This window comes from Psammomys obesus, unplaced genomic scaffold, assembly GCF_907164565.1.
Source record: "Psammomys obesus unplaced genomic scaffold, mPsaObe1.curated_primary_1811, whole genome shotgun sequence".
Taxonomy (NCBI): Eukaryota; Metazoa; Chordata; class Mammalia; order Rodentia; family Muridae; genus Psammomys; species Psammomys obesus.
This window is the reverse complement of record NW_026590663.1, coordinates 9,262,268-9,280,981: the sequence shown is the minus strand read 5'-3', so window position 1 is coordinate 9,280,981 and position 18,714 is coordinate 9,262,268. Positions and strand designations below refer to the sequence as shown.

The 18,714-nt window shown below is 46.0% G+C and overlaps 1 protein-coding gene across 2 annotated transcripts; it reads right to left on the bottom strand.

The window, feature by feature from the left end:
* Positions 1 to 9,826: 9,826 nt before the first annotated feature.
* On the bottom strand, positions 9,827 to 18,423 carry Ssmem1 (serine rich single-pass membrane protein 1). 2 transcript variants are annotated; one of them, XM_055608221.1, is made up of 3 exons: positions 18,367 to 18,423; positions 12,250 to 12,307; positions 9,827 to 10,442 (listed from the first exon to the last, which is right to left on the bottom strand). In XM_055608221.1, exons 2-3 carry the CDS (start codon positions 12,305 to 12,307, stop codon positions 9,976 to 9,978), a joined length of 525 nt encoding a protein of 174 aa, XP_055464196.1. In that variant the 5' UTR covers positions 18,367 to 18,423; the 3' UTR covers positions 9,827 to 9,975. The 2 variants fall into 2 exon arrangements, with proteins under 2 accessions (XP_055464196.1, XP_055464195.1); XM_055608220.1 differs by lacking the exon at positions 18,367 to 18,423 and adding an exon at positions 16,630 to 16,812.
* Between the last annotated feature and the right edge of the window lie 291 nt (positions 18,424 to 18,714).

Genomic DNA, 18,714 nt, shown 5'->3' with positions numbered 1-18,714 from the left:
GCGTGAGCGTGGAGCGCTTAGTCAGTTAGCCGCTAGCCAGGAGGGCGAGGTGTGGCTCAAAGAGCAGCAGGGGCTCTGCCTCGGCAAAAGGGGAGGGAGCTGCCAAGAGCTGACCTCTGACCTCACACGTACCAGAGCACATACGCACTCTCTCACATGCACAATATATTATAACAACCATTACATATAAATACATAGACAAAACAGCATCATTATAAATGTGTTTTTACCTGTGTGAGTGTCTTGCCCGTGGGTAGCGCTGCAGATGGTGTGCTCAGAGCCCAGGACCTGGAGTTACAGAGAGGCATCTGCCTGCCGGGGTGCGTGTCTGTATGCGCAGTGCTCCCAGAGGCCGGCAAACATTGGCTCCCCTGGAGCTGTACTTACAGACAGCTGTGAACCATCACGTGGTGTTCCAAAGTGAACCTGACTCTGTACAGGAGCAGCCAGTGCTCTTAACCACTGAGCCATCTCTCCAGCCCCCAAATAAAACAATTTTAAAGGAATAGACCTTTTTAGCATGGTGTTCTTTAATGTTTTTGTTTTCACAAATAGTCAATAGGCGCATGTCCAGATACATGACTGATGCGAAAAGATTCCTTTCTGCGTGTTTCAGCAGCTAACTTGGAGCTATAACACCTACTTTTTTCTGTTTTCTTTTTCGAGACAGGGTTTCTCTGTGTAGCCTTAGCTGTCCTGGACTTGCTTTATAGAGCAGGCTGGCCTCAAACTCCAACCAATCCGCCTGCCTCTGCCTCCCGAGTGCTGGGATGACAGGCGTGGGCCACTGCATCTGGTTAAACCGATCTATTCTTATTACTAACATCAACGCATGGAATTCTCAAGGGCTTAAATAGTCAACTATAATGAATGTCCAAATACCAAGGCACACAGGTAATTTTGCAGCTGAGACTAAACAATGTGATTGTATGAAAACGTCGCTCACACCTTCAAATATACAAATGTCCACGAATACACCCAGCAGGGACGCGGCCGCTTTCGAGACAAGCAGAGTGTGACAGAAAATAACCTTGGAAGTCTGTCTTCCAGCTGAGGGAGGGTGTCACCCTCCAACGCTTGGCAGGCGACTTCCTGCCTGCCAACCTTCCTTCAGTCAAGCTAGACGGGATCCACCGTGGGCCACTAGATTCCTGCTGATTGTCCTCATCAATAGGACAAGTGTCACCTTAGCCTGCCCTGCTGGGCGCGTGTGTGCGTGCACATATGATGGCCGAAAGCTGACCTCTCTCCTTTCTGCCAAGGCTTGGCGGCAGCCTTCGCCGCGTTGCGCTCCGCGCTCCACACCTCCGCAGCCCGGTACCCACCTTCGCCCGTCCACACCTCCCCGGCTGCACATTTAGCTTCTCTTCTGCCCTCAATATGAACCCTTCCCCTGCCTCCAGGTCCCGGTACGAGCTAAAATGTGGTTTTTTTTCCAGTATGATTTAACAGCTCAAGCCTACGTCCTCCCTTCCCTGAGCCCTACAACGCCGCACATTTGAAACTAATTAAAAAGATTTGCGCCCACAATTCCTAACTGAGAAGCCAGCAGCATGTGTCCTTGAACCTGTAGCTGAGAAGCATGTTGCACGTGGCATTCCTTTTACCCAGGGATGAGTCTGGAGCCAATATTCTCGTCTCTTTTCAGCTCAGCCATAGCACCCTGGCAGCTTTGAGACAGGCAACAGCGCGGGTACTCGGAAAACCAAAGCGCTACAACCGCGGGCTTGTGGATTCTTTTGGTTTCTAGGAACAGAGACCCGCCCGAGCTGCCTGGCCTACGTGAAAAGGGGACACTATCACGTGATTCTGGAGGCGCGGTGCCGTGCCCATGCGCAGTGAAGAGGTGCCTTGGGAACGCCTCACGCTTCCGCTCACCATGCTCTTCTTCACCTAAACTAGCTGGGATGGGAAAGGCCTGCTGTGGTCTCAAGTCCAGCCCCTCAGGCCGGGACTTGTGAAAAAATTCTACCACAACCAAGGCCTGGCCAAGGCGAACAGGGTGGGCAGAGGTGAGGCGGTGGGCACAAAAAGATCAAAGCACTCGCGAAGACCTCTCAGCTGCCAGCCACCCTCTCCAGCGCTAACCCGGCACCACACCTCCTCAGGGGCCACACACCGGTTAGCATGAAGACGGGGCAGGGGCCTCATCTCTGACAGTTTCACTGCGTTGTGTTGTGAGCAATCTAGAACTTCAGGTTGCACCCATGGCCGCCATGCCGTGTGTGTGTGTGTGTGTGTGTGTGTGTGTGTGTGTGTGTGTGTGTGTCGGCACACTTCTGTCACACTTCTGTCTCTAGCAACGTTAGCATTACAAAGCACTTCCCCGGTAAAAGGTCCTGCTCTGGAAGATCCTATATCAGCTGCAAAAAACAGGGAAACTCCCTAAGGATGTTCAGAAAAAAAAAAAAAAGTTACTGTCCCTGGAGGCTGAGGATTGAGCTTGGCTGACAGAGGGCTTCCCTAACGTAGGAGGGTTCCATGCCCAGCAAGCACTACAGACCCGCTGTGGTGGAACCCGTCCTCGCTCTGAGGCGGTGGAGGCAGGGTCCGAGGCCAGGGTCATTATATACAAGGTCCCACCTACCAGGCAAGCTTGAGGTAAGGCCCGCCCACGTAAGGCCCTGTCTTTAAAAAAACGAAACTATACAAATAGACATACTTTGGAGGTTGGGGTTCTTGCTGTTTGTTGAGACAAGGTCTTACTGTGTAGCCTTACTTGGTCTGGAACTCCAAATGTAGAGCAAGCTGGCCTTGAATTTATCAGCCTGCCTCTCCCTCCCCAGTGTTGGGATTAAAGGTGTGTCCTCCTATACCCAGCTGGAGTAATTTTTAAAGGTAATTATGATGGTGAGGCACGCCGTTAATCCCAGCACTTGGGAGTCTGAGGCCAGGCTGGTCCACACAGGGAGTTCCAGGCCAGCTAAGGCCACCTCGTAAGAACATGTCTTAAAAAAGAAGATACCTTGCCGGCAAGCAACCCTAAAGCCTGTGCCAGGCCCAGCGGCCCACTCCTGCACAGCACAGCACAGGGGCTGAAGCAGGCAGACGCTGGGTTCCAGGCTCAGAGCTACAAGCCCAAGGCTAATAGGAAATCCAAAGCACTGCTCCAGCTCTCACCTTTCCACACTGCCACACCCCACCCCTGCCTCGCCCAAGTGCTTCCCATGTGTTCCCATGCCCCCCAAGGCTTGGAGACAGCTGCTGAGAGAGGCCCTTTTCTCTCTGCAAGTCTGTTTGCAGAGCGAAGAAACCACGAAGAATGCCCTCACCAGCAAACTTCTCCCGGGTGAAATGACACCCCCTGCCTGCTTGAACCCTCATGGACAAGGGGGGGAGGGGGCTGGTGCTGCCGTAATTGGCTCCCAGCAATCAAGACCTCAAGGAAGAGAAAGTGTACAATGGGGCAGGCAGAGTGGGGGTCGCTGGAGTGGAAAGGAAGCAGTCAGCAGGGGCTACTCCACTCTCCCGCCTGCCAGAGCAGGCTTTTCTCCAGACCTTTGTCTCTTATTTCACCCTCAGACCTGCCACTCAGTCACTAAATCCGGTAGATCCGCCCACCGGAACCTGGTTTCTATCTCCCCTCTTCCCCTTTTGATTTATTCTAATTAGTAGCAGAGCTGGCTCCTTGCCTGGCGTGTTCACTGCTAAATCAAGATTTTGAACACATGAAACTTTAGGGTGACAGAGGACACTAATAAACAAAGACCGTTATAACCTGCAGGCCCCGAGGCTAAGATCTGCCTGCAAAAGCCAGCTCACAAGTTAAGAGATGAAAACTGGGAAATCGTACTGTTAAACTTCGTGTTGCCTTTTTTAAAGAATACTTTATGCATTGAGTTTTGAGAACTGAGTAGAAATTTCCAAGGGGAAATAATGAGTTCAGTGCTGGGAGTTTGGGGGTAAGGAGTCGTGATCGAAAAAGGACAAGAAGAATTAGTGTACGAGACATCTTCCTCTTAGTTTCCTAGGCGCTGACGATCTTCTGCTCTGTGTAAGTTTAACTGTCTTTTCCCTGTCTAGGGCTTTTATGTGCAAGTTCCTTCTGACACCCAGAGTGCCTAGAGCTGAGTGCTGAGCTCAGACGTGACAGGTTGCCATCACCTTTGGGGCCACACAGTCCTGACAGAGAGACTAGCCAGGTGGCCCGGTGCTTGGAAAGCTGTCAGACATTATTCAGTGCAATAAAGAACACATCAGGCAAGTCCTTGGCATACTGCGGCGGGGAAACCCTGTTTAGAATTCGCTAATTGGGAATCTGTGATAATTTGCGGAAGGGCTGGCTGAAGTTAACCTTTGTTGGGGGAAAAAAGAGTTCACTGAAGTTCTGCATAATATAAACAAGATTAGATGGGGAAATAATTATCTATTTAAAAGAACCAGTTGTTTTGAAAAGCTTTCTATAGAAGTATCCTTTTACATACAAACAGGCTAATTACGATTTAAACAAAGGCTGGCCTGTTTCTTAGGCTTCTTTGAAATGTCAATTACAAATTACTCTTGTCTGTTCTCCAAAGCAAGGCCCATCCTTGTGTAATGGCCACAGTTGGTTGGCTGGCTGTATTTACAAATAATAAACCTGCAGTTCTTCTAAAGTAATACGACTTAATTCACGCTTTCACTAACCTAAACTGTGGGCTCATCCTACAGCACGCCAAGATTTCCTAATTTCTAGCATGTGGCGAGTCTGGGGTGCAGGCGGCGAGGATCTCTGAGTTGGTGGTGTGGCTGGACACTATGGAAATGCTCCACAGAAAACGTCTGCGCAGCAGTTACCTTCTGTTTTATCTCAACATAGTAAGACACACATTTCATGCTGCAACTTAGCACATGCGCCCTGAGACAGACACAGTCCTCCTGAGTGTGCTACTCTGCTACCCTCTGTTACTTTTTGATAAATGCCAGTTCAACCACTAAATTGATTTTACTACTGATTACAGTGGCCCCACCCTTACCACAAGGGATTGTTTCAAAAGGCTATGGAAACCAGGCACTGACCTTACTTACCTGAACATGGTTTTTCCTTTGTGTGTGTGTGTGTGTGTGTGGTATGTGTGCCTATGATTAAATTTAATTTATAGTCTTTTTTGAGTATGCACAGACCCAGGTTCTATTGGTGATGCTAAAGGAAAACAAAGTCCACTTGGTACTCTTTGCTGGGTAGTCAAATTTTCTTGTACAAGAGGAGGAGGTGAAGCTGTTGGTTTCATTTATAAATTAGGTCCAGTAAGAAATAATTAGCCGGATGGTAGTAGCACACACCTTTACTCCTAGCACTTGGGAGGCAGAGGCAAGCAGATCTATGAGTTCGAGGCCAGCCTGTTCTACAGTGTGAATTTCAGGCCATCCAGGGCTACACGGCTAAACCTTTCTCAAAAACAAAACAATAAAAACAGCAATTTATGAAAATGCAGGGCTTAGTGTTGTGGGTGACCATGAAGAGCAAAGACACAGATGGGAGAGATGACCACAGAGGGCAGCGGCTGGGAAATCACCTCTCCCGGGAGGAGGGTGACAGTGTGGATTGCTGCAGCGGCCGCTGGTTCTCTTGCCTGGCTGGCGGGCTGCCTTCAGGAGCCTCCATGCCTGGCATAGGTAGCGTCCCTACTCACTCCTCTTTCTAAACCAGGTCCTTTCCTTCTCCTCTCAGAGCCTCACTGTTCCAGTCCCTGCCGCCTCTTTGCTACTCAGCATTCACTCCCAGCTTCCCAAGGCTTCCAGCTCGGCCTTTAGAGGTTTTCCTGCTCTTGTCTTGACTCAAGCCAGCTTTCTCACTGACGCTGAGGCAGGTGGAAGCTGTAATGCCCTTCAGCCAAACAGGTGAGGCCCCACCTCCCAGGAAAGAAACCATCCAGTACCAGTGGACTTGGGGAGGGGCATGCATGGAGAAGGGGGAAGGGAACTAGAGGGGGGGGATACAAAGTAAATAAATTAATAAAAAAAAAAAAAAAAAAACACTAAAAACAAAAACAAAAACTGCTCCTGGGCTGGAGAGATGGCTCAGAGGTTAAGAGCACTATCTGCTCTTCCAGAGGTCCTGAGTTCAATTCCTAGCACCCACATGGTAGCTCACAACCATCTATAATGGGATCTGATACCGCCTTCTGGCAAGCAGGTGTACATGCAAACATGGCACTCACTCACACAATAAATAAATAAATAAATAAATAAATAAATAAATAAATAAATAAATAAACAAACAAATAAATAAATGTTTTTTAAAAAAACTGCTCCTGTTTCTCCTCAGCTGCTTCCTCTTGGCTGTAGCTTTCACTGATAGCCCTCTAGTCTGTATTTGGAGGTTGGTATTTGGTGTACCAAATTTTCACAGCAGAAGCCAGATTTGGTGGCAAAGGCCTTTAATCTCAGCACAGGAGACTGTGGTAGGCAGGTCTCTGAGTTTGAAGCCATCCAGGGTTGCAGAGTGAGACCCAACTTCAAACAACAACAAGGAGTGCATAATAGGGCTGGAAAGATGGCTCAGTGGTCAAGCATACTTGTTATTCTTGCAGAAGACAGAGGTTCAATTCCCAGCACCCAGTTTCAGGGGATCTGAGGTCCTCTTAGGATCAATGTGGGCACTAGAATATAACACATACATGCAGGCAAAACACTCGTACACGTAAAACAAAATAAAATAAACCTTTAAAAAAGAACATGGACAAGGGCAGAAAAGATGTTTTAGAGGGCAAAGTCCGTTGCTGCCAAGCCTGACAGCCTGAATTCAATCCCTGGGACCCACATGGTGAAAGGACAGACCAGATCCCAACAAGCAGCCTCTGACCTCCACATACATCCCATGGCATGTCACATACACACACACACACACACACACACACACACACACACGTAAAAAAATAAAATGGATAACATATTATCATGATGAGGAAATGGTACTTGTGGTTAGATATGACCCTAGGCCCAGAGCTGACCTTGACTCTGTTTATTTCCCCATGATTCAGCTTGGAACAATACCTATCTGGCAGCTTTGTGAAAAACAGTTTTTACAAATGTTTACTTGTGCCTTGAGCGGAGCAAGCATTCTCCAAATGTTCCCCAACTGCAACCTTATATTTGTTACTTAGTTTACTCTGGAGCAGAGCAGAAAGACAGAGAATCCCCTGGGAGCCAAATGAGAATTCTGACACAATCAATATTTGTTTGGGGTTTTGTTTAATTTGTTTTTTATTTTGTTTCGTTTTTCGAGACAGGGCTTCTCTGTGTAGCCTTGGCTGTCCTGGACTCTTTGTAGACCAGGCTGGCCCCGAACTCACAGAGATTCACCTGCCTCTGCCTCCTGGGTGCTGGGATCACAGGTGTGTGTGCACAGTGCCTGGCTCAATTAATAAATATTAATTTGTTTAAGGTCTTTCTCCTTCCTATTCTATAAACCAATAATTTTCTAGGAATCTTACTAGAAACCCCAGTTACGTCAAAATACATGTCCTGAGCCCCTGGCACAACCCCAGTGGCTCTGGCTTTTATTTTATAGATTACAATCCCTTCTGCGGGACCTCAGGGGTCATTCTTTATCAAAAGAGAGAGAGTGTTAGGGAGTTTCTGAGCAGCACTTTGCTGAGATGTGTAAGTGGAGCTCTGCTAAACCTACTGGCTCCAGCCAAAGCCTCAGCACGTGATCTGGCACACAGAGACTCTCCACCTGGCAATCCACGCTCCCTGCCACTCTTTCCCATTCTTCTGCAAATAACCCCTGCACACGGCTCTCCTTCACTGAATCCACTTCAGTCAGAGCTTTCTCTGCTTCGTGCACTTCTTTGCCTCTCAGTTCCAGGTAGGAATTGATCCTTAGCTGGGCGTCGGTGGTGCACGCCTTTAATCCCAGCTCTTGGGAGGCACAGGCAGAGGGACCTCTGAGTTCCAGAGTCCCCGCACAGCCAGCGCTGCACAGGGAAAAGAATTGTGATACTTGATGTGGTTGTTACTGAGGTCATTTCTGAAACTTAGCATGGCTAAGTTTAGTCGCCAAATGGAGGCAAACAGGCAACAGGCTTTGACCACATACATCAGAGAAGGCCCCGTTTATCTGGAGTCCCGCCCTGAGACTTTGCAGGAAGGCCGTATCCAGCGGCGACTAGTGTGTGCAGCCTTGGCTTCATGAGCAACGCCCTGGAGCACCAGTTCTGCACCACACTCCTCCCTGCAGCCCCGACCGTGGTGACCCTGCTTTCTCCTCCAGCACAGCCATGTCCTGTCCTCTTGGTTTGGGGCGACTCTCCGTAGATATCCTGCCACCCCTGCTTAGTGGGCTAAAAGAAACTTTATCCACTAATTAGCCTAGGTCTAGTCCCAGAAGTTTCTGGCCTCCACACCATCTAACCCAGGCCTAGAACGTTTTCAGCCTCTGAGACTCACTGCTGAAGAAGCTCACCCTCTCTTGTGCTTTCTGAGCTCTGGGCTGGCTGGTTCAGCTCAGCTGTTCTGGCTCACAATCCTCTCCCAGCTGACTGATTCAATCTGGCTTCTCTCTCGGTCTCTGTATTGCTCTGCTTGGCCTCAAACTAACTCTAGCAATCCTTTGTAATCTTCTAGTTCCTCATTCTCTGGCTCATTCGGTGTTCACCTGTGTCTAGCTTGTTTTCTCTTCAACCTCTCTCTGTAAAACTGCCTCCTCTTTCTCATTCTCTGTGCTTGGTCCTTTAATAGCTTCCCTTTCCTCTCTTTTCCTGAGTTGGGTGTATCCTATTCTGTCAAATCTGATTCATCACTTTGTCGCCCCTCAGTTAGACATCCTTCTACAAGCTAACTTTACCATCATAGCTTGGAATTAAAGATATATTCCACCATGCTCGGACCTAAGCTTTTCTTCTTCTGAAACCTTCTCTAGAACAGGCTGGCCTTGAACTCCCTCAGTGCTGGGAGGACAGGCATGTGGCACTTGTGGCAAAGGCCCTCCTCCAAGCCTCACACAGGCTCTCCTATGTCCTCTTGACTAGGCTTCCACTTTGTTCCTGTTCTGTGACCTGCTGAATGTGAGTCCTGTTTGATCATGACCACACTTGAGAACCACGTTAGAGGCCTGGAGTTGCATACTTTTACACCCAGCACCCAGGCTGCTGTGGCAGGCAGATCTTTGTGAGTCTCAGGCCAGCCTGGTCTTTATAACAAGTTCCAGGCCAGCCAAGGCTACATACTGAAACCCTTTTTCAAAAAACAGTGTGAGATAATTTTAGCAGGGATTAACCATTACCCTGTTTTAACAGTTTCCATGCTATGACTCTCCTCATCCTTCTTCTCGGCTATAAATGGTCTATTCTGCATCTGATTTTCAGTTCTATGTAGCTTCTTTAGTGGTTTCTATTGTAATAGCATCAAATAAAATTTTTCTTTCTAACAAGTGTCAGAAAAAAAAAAAAAAAAAGATTTAACCCTTGCCATAGTCTTGGGACAACAACCAAGGACAGGCCAAGCCCTGGCTGCCTTCTAAGTCACATTCCCCTTCTTGCTGATGTACCATCATAGTCCAGGTCCTTCCACTCTTTTTCCTCAGCAGCCCTCAGTGGCCTCAACATACCAGTCAATCTAGGAGAGTCAACTCAGCTATTAAAACAAATCACCTGGTTCATTGGTCACCTCATTTGTTTAGTCAGATAATCAAAACATATGAATAGATTTAAATTGTTTCTCAACATAAATATATATTTTCAAAGAGTTTTTGTATTTGTATCATAGACATAAACAGAATACATACACCTGGGGTATGGACTATCTGCCCTGGGCTCTTTTGACTTAAAAAAAAAAAAAAAAAAAAAAACCATAAAAACACAGGTCTTCTGTGTTCCCGTGTGGCATGGACAAATTCTCTGCCCTTGTTTTGAGCAGCTAGTTTGTCTGAAACTTGGCCTCTTGGGCTCCAGTTATACTTTTGTTCTTAGTAAATGTCTCTTCACCTACAACTCTGATTCTCATGTTTTATTCATCTCCTTTTGACCTCAAGAAAGGTAAAGGTGGCAAAATTCAAAATTTACTTAATTTTGTATTGGTGGCAGGTGTCAAATCCTCCTCTTGAGCCTCTCCCCTCAGGGGGCTGACTGAGTTGCTCGGAGGGAAGTGGCGAGTCAGCCACTCATTGGTTCTCATGGCTTTGCAGTGGAGGCAGGGCCTTTCTCTGATTTGGTAGGACACTGCTTTTCTCCTCTTACCGCTGGCAGGCTGGTGCTCGCTCTCACTCTCCTTCCAGGAAGACGCTCCCGAGTTAGACTCCTCGCTGCCACATTCGGTGGTATCACTGTCCTGCTGGATGGGATTCACCCGGGAGAACTGGGAATGGCGCCTGGCTCGTCTTTGATCAAGGTAGGCACTGACCAAAGCCATTTCGGAGTCAGTTATTGTGGAAAGGGGGTTCTGCTTTGGCTTCTTTGTGGCTCGCAAAGCATCCCAGAATCCATCTTTACTTAGTCGCTTACAGGAAGTTTCTTTGCTTGCTAACCAACAAAACAGATCAACAAGTTAGGCAATAAGGGTAAGAAGAGTCATTAACAGATTGCTATTGAAAGGTTAGTGAGGCTGGGAGGTGCTGGCCCGTGCCTTTAGGAAGGGCAAGGCAGGTGGATCTCTGAGTTCGAGCCTGGCCAGCCTGGTCTACAGAGTGAGTTCGGGGTCAGCTAGAACTACACAGAGAAACCCTGTCTCCAGAACAAACAAAAAGTTAGGTTCTTCAGTCAGACGTGGGGCACACGCCTTTATTTCCAGCCAAGTGAGGCAGAGGCCTACACAAGCAGATCTCTGTGAGCTCAAGGCCAGCTTAGTCTAAAAGCTGAGTTCCAGGCCAGATATGGTGACATGGTGAGACCCTATTTCGAATGAATGAATGAAGACGTCACCTCACCACCCAGGCCAGCTCTGATGTGCAGCCACTATCAGGGCCTGCAGTGGGGCAGTGGAGGAACGCAGGGAAACCAGTTAGTGTACATGCTCTTGTGTGGCCTTGGATGACTGGGTCGACCCAGAGGCTGGCCTCAGACTCACAGAGATCCACCTGCCTCTGCCTCCAGAGTGCCGGGATAAAAGGCGTGCACCACCGCCTGGCTACTGACTGAGACCTGAGTGTTGATTACTGTGGTTCCTGGAAACTGCCAAAACCCTTCAAAATGATAGGGCCAAGGCTAACCATGTCACGTTACCCAAGAAAGGCTGACACGTGTGCGGGATCACTAGCGGTCAAATCACTGCCTTCAAAATCACTGGCTAATGCCCACAAACGACATTTCTAGTGCCGTGCCCATCCCCAAAGACTGGAGGGGTCACACGGGTCCTTGACATCACGTCTGCACTTTTATAAACCCTGAATATGACAGCAAATGGGAAGTTATCCAGAGAAGGAACATCCCCAGGCTGAGCATTCCTCCTTTGTCTGGAAGTCTCAAAGATCCCAGTGTGTGTACAAAAGGGAGAGGCAGAAAGCCCCTCTTCATGCTCTTTTCTATGCTGACGTTGGCTTGTGCCAGCTCAAAAATCCTGATACATTTTTGGAAATTCTGTGAGATGGTTAAGCCATCATTACTAAACAAATTACACAAATTTACAATTAAATCAATCTACCAAAAAAGGTGATAATTACTTAATGCCTGTAATTTTCTAATTATCTTACTATGGTTTATTATGCTGGGTGCTTTCAAAGCTGTTTATCTGGGTTGGGAAGCACTATTTGAGGATGTGCTATTGTACATCTGCCTCCAACTCTGTCCCCTTGACAATATGTTGCAGCTCAAAAGCATCACTGAAATGAACATTTACCTGGAAACCAGCAAAAAAATCATCTCAGGGCGTAGTGTATGGTTTTACCGATTGCCTAGGGCTAAAAAAATGATGTAGAATGTGTTTCTAATGTAGATTTCATTAGCATGCCTGCAGCCTATATTGAGAACCCAAAATCTAAAATATTACTCCAGTGTTCTGAGACTATGATTCACTTCAACGAAGCAGATGCATAGACAAACTTAACACAAGTAGTAGCATATACTTCATTCTTTACAAACTGTGGGACATAGTGATACGTGATAACCACACATACTTGTCTTTTCACAAAGCTCTGTGAAGGACAGTGCTGAGACATGACAAGAGCTCTGCCAGTCATTTGTAGCTTCGGGCGGCTTTGCTGGCTTCTGAGCTGCCTCTGCACAGAGTTTAGGCAAGGGCCTCTGTGGGTGTGGTGATGCCTTAGGGCCTTGCTCTCCGTGCTCAGCGCCCACTTCCAGCCTCAGGGTTTGCTCGAAGGCGCCTGACTCTCACCTTTGCTGCCGGTGGTAGCACTTGTCCCACTGTCCTCGTCCCTTTTGTTCTCCGACATCTGTTTCAGGAACACAGTGAGATCATCTCAGTCAGCTGTGGCATTAGCGCCTACTCAAGCACCACAGCTCAAGGCCTTTCACTGAGGTCTAACTCTGCTTATTGGTTGGTTGGTTGGTTGGTTGGTTGGTTGGTTGGTTGGTTGGTTTTTCAGAGACAGGGTTTCTCTGTGTAGCCCTGGCTAGCCTGTACTCGCTTTGTAGACCAGCCTGGCCTGGAATACACACAGATCTGCCTGCCTCTGCCTCCTGAGTGCTGGGATTACAGGCATGCGCCACCGTGCCTGGCAGGTCAACCGTGTTAAATGAGTGTATGCTGAATTCCTGTCCTGGTGAACCTACTTCCACCTCAGCTCAGAAGACCTTGTCTGACAGCAGAATTTACCCACATGTTTTAACTAGGCAGAGCTGAGCAAAGATGTAGAGAAAATAATACTCATAGGGTGAGAAGGCTTTCCCCACACTTACATTACAAAGAAATTTCATTTAAAAAACAGGGCCTGAGGGCTGGAAAGACGGCTCAGAGGTTAAGGACACTCACTGTTCTTCCAAAGGTCCTGAGTTCAATTCTCAACAACCACATGGTGGCTTATAACCATTTATAGTAAGATATGGTGTGCAGGTAGGATGTTGTATAAATAATAAATAAATCTTTTTAAAAAATGTAATGTGTAGTTCTATTAAAAAAAAAAAAAAAACAGGGCCTGGCAAGATGGGCCCATGGGTAAAGATACAAGGTGCCAAGCAAGACAACAAGCTCCATCCCTGGGCCCCACAAGGTAGAAGAAGGGATCTGATTCCCACAAGTTGTCCTCTGACCTCCACATGTGTATTAGTGGACATGTTCATGCTCTGGCACATGTGTGAGCACATACACAATAAGCAAACAAATGTAATAAAAACTCAGAACAAGCCAGGTGGTTGGCAGCACTCAGGAGGCAGAGGCAGACACATCTCTGTGAGTTCCAGGCCAGCCTGGTCAATATGTGTATCAATACACATTCATTATAGTATAACTACGATAACATAGAACTTAAATTCAAAAGTAGATAATAGTTAATTGAATTATGGTGTCATAATGTATGAGGAAATGTTTGTTTATTAGGCTAAAATCAAGATGCAAGTTTATGCGTAATAGCATGACCACAAGTTAGCTAAAGACCTACGAAGACTCCAAGGGAGGTATGTAAGAAACATGTATGAAGCAGAAGCTGGCTAATGCCCACAGACGACATTTCTAGTGCTGTACCCATCCCCGAAGACTGGGTTACATGGATTCTTGGCATCACGTCTGCACTTTTGTAAACCCTGAATATGACAGCAGACGGGAAGTTATCCAGAGAAGGAATGTCTCCAGAAGGAGCTTTCCTCCTTTAAATGGTTAAAATGGTAATTTTTGTTCCTTCTTTTTTCAAACTGTCTGTAATTAGAAAATATGATTTGTACAGAAAGTCAAACTTACTTAGACTGAACACCTTAAGTTTTAGTTACTTTTGAATTTTTAGCTTTTTGAGACAGGGTCTCATACAGCCCAGCTGACCTGGAACTTACCATGTCCCCAAATGACCTTGAACTACCCCTTATCCTCTGCCCCCGCCTCCCAAGTGCTGGGATTACAGGTGCTAGTCCACTTGCCAAGTTTGGCTAGTTCTAGCAGCAAAAGCCAAGCTTCCTGGCTCATTGCCTTTCTGCATCTCCAATAGGGCATTTCGTCATCTATGTTACAGTAATCGTTCTCTGAATATCTTAAGACTGAAGTCCTCTTTAATGAAACATTTTTTTTTAAATGCGTTAGAACTCTGCACATATTTTAAATTTCACATGCATGGAGAGAATTGTTAAAGGAGTGGCCATGTGCAAGCCGAGATGCTAACAGTAGTTGGTGCCATTCGCATACTCCGCAGTGTGTCTGTTTCCTTTTGTCTACTTTCCTGTAATACTATGTTCTGAAGTGTGTACCTTCACTGTTGAGGGGAAGGGTGTTTAAAAGCGCTTATTAGGTCTATATCATTTCCACAGAGACCTTCCATAGTGGATGTCAAATCAAAATATAACCACAAAATCAAAAGGGTTTTACATTAAACTCAGCGGAGTCGTTTGAGGTGCGGTTTCCACAGCGTTTCATGACAAGCATTTGTGACTCTGGGAAATAGTGACAGTGTTATGCTGCAGGGCGGGGCAGAAGATGGGGCCATACTTTATCTTTCTTCCCCTCAGCAGCACGCATCTAACCTCAGTTTCCACATACACAAAACAAAGATTTCAGATTAATATTGTCCAAAAGCTAAAACCAGCACCAGCAATCTTAACAGACGCTCAGCAAGCAGGCCACGCAAACAGAGTTTCGTATCTGAAAACAAAGGGGAAGGCCTCTTTTTTAAGAGTGAGGAGCCCAGAGGTAGGCAGCGGACTGCCGGTTGGAGGGTAATTACCACATTCCCATCCGCTTTTACCACTGCTTTTGGGCTTGTAAATGGAGGCCCGCTGCTCCACAGAGAAAATGAAGTTCAAAGGGGGAGAACATTCTGTCCTTGACGAGCTCCCGTATGGCTCTCAGGTTTCAAATCTGGGACCCTTCAGAAGCAGGCCAACTGTAGCTGCCACAAAGGCACAGGGTGAAAGACGAAACCTCCACGGTAATTGAGGTTTTAGTCAGCGCTGGAGAGATTTAATTCAGCATTTCTAACCATGCTTTGACGTAAACAAATAATGTAGCAGGATCTGGATCCACTCTCCTGTGATTCTCGCTGACCACTGTGGAACACTGCACAGGTCACTTAAGCTCCCTGGGCCTTATCAACCGAAGGGGGAAAGGTAGGTGGGTGTTTCGCTTGCCCACGGACACAGGCTGGACCACAGAGCTGCCTGCAGTCCTGGAAGCATAGCTCTCCAACTCCAAACTGCTGGTGTAAGCAAGGAGACAAAAGAATAGCTCAGACCTCTTAGAGGGTTTTTGTGATGAAATTGCCAGTGATCAATTTCAATTTTTTATATTAATTTTCTAAAGTAGTTTTTCTTGCCAAGCCAAATTCAATATACTTAGCTAGGGAGTCTAAAACACTATCAGACTATCACTATTCTAATTCTCCTTCTGGCAGAGTAGTTACCTTAAGAAGCATTTAAACTTCAGATAAAACTTCTTGGACTGGAGGCAGTAGGGGAAAGAGTTTTTTTTTTTTTAATTATTATTATTATAATGGAATCTACCTGGCATCGAAATATCAAGCCTTCTCTTCTCCATCCAGAGCTGATGTAGCACAATCTAGCTGGCCACTGAGCAGTGGGCTCTGGCTGTAATGCTAAATGATGGTAGCTTGATGAATCACCAGCACAGGATTAATGGCCAGAGGAGACTCTGTGTCAGCAATTTATAAGAGGTTGGTTGCTCATAATATGTTGAGGGCCACAGCCTTAATAAAGTAGGCTACGCCATTCCTAAGCTTCTAGCATTTTCTTTTACTAACTGGCGACTTTCCTAAGTGCTGGCTTTAGCTCTCTTTAGCTTAGTTCTGTATCTTAGGTCCCAGATCCTACATGGTGTCTTATCAATATGACAAACATCTATACCTTTAATTACAGAATTACATGGGTATAAGAGGGATTTAAAAGTCATTAATTAGTAGAGAGATTTATCTCTGGCATTACATAGCATATTGTCAAAATGCAAACAACCTAAATTTTCAACTACACAATTTTTATGGTACAACCACAAGACAGAAAATTTATACAATAAAAAGTACTGTTGAGTGACTATAACATGAGAAAATGTTGATAAAATATTAGGTTTTAAAGTCAGGATATGACAATACATACAATATAAATTTGACCATTCAAAGGCAAAGATAAATATACTTAAAAAAAAAGCAGGAAAAAAAAAACCTAGAAGGAAATTTTCCACAAATTTAAAGTGTTTCTCTTTATGAGCAAGGAGTAGAATGCTTTTACTGTTCTTTATTGTTATCATACATTTATCCCTTTCAATATCTTTAGATTCTCTAGCATGAGACTACATCATGTTTGTTTTGTTTTTCAAGACAGGGTTTCTCTGTGTAGCCCTGGCTGTCCTAGACTCACTTTGTAGACTAGGCTGTCCTTGAACTCACAGAGATCTATCTTCCTCTGCTTCCCCAGGGCTGGGATTACAGGAGAGCACCACCACTGCTCCTAGAGATTGCATCATTTTTTAAACAAAATAAAAACCTTTTAAAGAAAGTACTTAGATCAAACTACAGACAATGTAGTTGGTGATTTAAAGTGAGGGTTCCCTACAGTGTAGTTGGTGAAAAGCCTCCCAATGATGTGATTTAAAGTGAGGATTCCCTACCCAGACAGAAGCCCGAGACAGCAGCATGAGGATAAGTATGATGATGAAATACCAAAGCAGGAAACTTCCTATTGTCCCACAAGAGTCCTCCTTCCGGCACTCAGCATCCTGACCTGGAATGGGAAAACTGAGAGGTAGAGGAGGAGGATTCACCTCCCAAAATAAAGACAGAAGGTCTCCCATGATAGCTTTTTGCTTAGAGAATAAAACATGCTCAAGAGGATGAAGGTGACTGGGACCGATTTCCCTCCGTGACCTATGACGACTTCCCTGGCAACCAATTATGACATACACGTAAGCTTCTGCTGCAGGAACTGATAAATCCTCTTGGATGTCTGAGGGGCAGATTTACCTATCCAAAGGACATCCGGAACTTTGTACAGTTTCTCAATATACTTTTTTCCTGCTCAGTTGTTGAAACTTACATATACTATATTTTCATCTCTCTAAGTGTTTAAGGTATTAGTTTTCATCAGTCTCTTTTTTAAGTGTGTACCATACCATTGTAAATGAACACAGATTGCATTGTGTATATTTCCCATCTTGTCTTTGGAGATAAGGCCAGAACAGGGTAGTGACAAGAGAGTGAGATGGCTCAGTAGGTAAAGGCCTGTAGTGCCAAGACTTGTGACCTGAATTCTACCCCTAGGACCCCATAGTGGAAGGAGAATAATGACTTCTCGAGCTGTACTCTAACCTCCACACGGCAACCACACAGCACTCTCTCTCTCTCTCTCTCTCTCTCTCTCTCTCAAAGAAGCATCCCATGTTCTGGGATACTTGGTTATGATAACTCTTAATAATAGCAACTTTAGTCTGGCAAGTATTTTTATGCCTGGGAAAAACAGACTAAATAGCTTATAGGTTACATTAGGAGGTGGAAACAGAGACTCCTGTTAAGACCTGCACTGTCAGGTGCTGCTACACATCTTTAATGCTAGCATTCGGCAGTCAGAGGCAGGTGGATCTGAGTTCAAGGCCAGCCTGGTGTACAGAGTGAGTTCCATGACAGCCAGGGCTACACGGAGACACCCTGTGTAGCCTGTCTCAAAAAACAACAAAAGACCTCCATGAAAGTTCTGGTTTCTTTTTAGATAGACTTACATGTGCAGAGTGAGAACATGGTATTCTAGCTCGACTGTATGCACACCAGCTCCCTGAACCAGTTCTCTCTGAACAGTTTTCAAGTTAAGTTCATCTCTGAATATATCTAAATATTGTGTTAAGACAACATAAACATTAAAAAAATAGCTCTTTAAGACCATACAGTAACCTGCCAGTTTTCATATGCAATACTACAATGAAATTTCATTTTCTTTTGTTTAATTTTGATATTTATTTACATTTTTGAGACAGTGTCACTATGTAGCCCTGGCTGGCCTTGGAACTCCAAAGATCCTCATGCCTTTGGGTGCTGGGATTAAAGGCATGAACCCCCATTGCCTGGCTGGGTACATCCATCTCACTGGCCAGTGTTACCACTCCCAGAAAGCTCTTTAGAGCTGAGACTACAGTGGCCATGCCTCTCCTGCCTCCCTCTTTCCGCTTCACCTGTAGGACACAGGCAGCTAGCAACAACCAGGAAGTTAGGAGGTCCTATCCCGCACCCCGCACCCGCGGTACACCGTAGGAACTCGCACTAACTACCAAAAGCAAGCTCACCTCCCCGTGAACCTTTTCTCAAACAACATTCAGGGCAAAGGTGGGCTTTGTTTTTAACCTCAAAAACACTAATACCTTCAATAGAACGTTCCAGTTTTTCTTCCTACTGCTGTGTCCTCATAGGTGTGTATTTGGAAGTTTACCCTGGGTCAGGCCAATTGGGGAAAAAACGTTTCAAAACAGGAAAAATGCTTTGTCATGGCTGAGTGTGTCTAGACACATCAGGCACGCTCGTATCCTACCAATTAGCCATCCCGCTAAACACAGTCTGCCTGCAAGTGTGAGCTGCCGGGGGTCTTAAATAAAGCTACAGTTAATAATATTCAAAATTCAGCTTGTTACAGTCATAACTTTTTACTGACGGCTCAGAACCTGCTCTGAATTTTGCAGCGCAGCTTTCTCCCTGCAGCTAAGTAGAAGCGG

What these genes read in the sequence shown, in the direction of transcription:
- Ssmem1 (XM_055608220.1), bottom strand. Translation starts at nt 16,812, where the DNA reads ATGGGAGACCTTCTGTCTTTATTTTGGGAGGTGAATCCTCCTCCTCTA. An exon ending in TGTCTCGGGCTTCTGTCTGG is followed by an intron (nt 12,308 to 16,629) that starts GTAGGGAATCCT and finishes TTCCTGAAACAG; the next exon opens with ATGTCGGAGAACAAAAGGGA. An exon ending in TGCTACCACCGGCAGCAAAG is followed by an intron (nt 10,443 to 12,249) that starts GTGAGAGTCAGG and finishes TTTGTTGGTTAG; the next exon opens with CAAGCAAAGAAACTTCCTGT.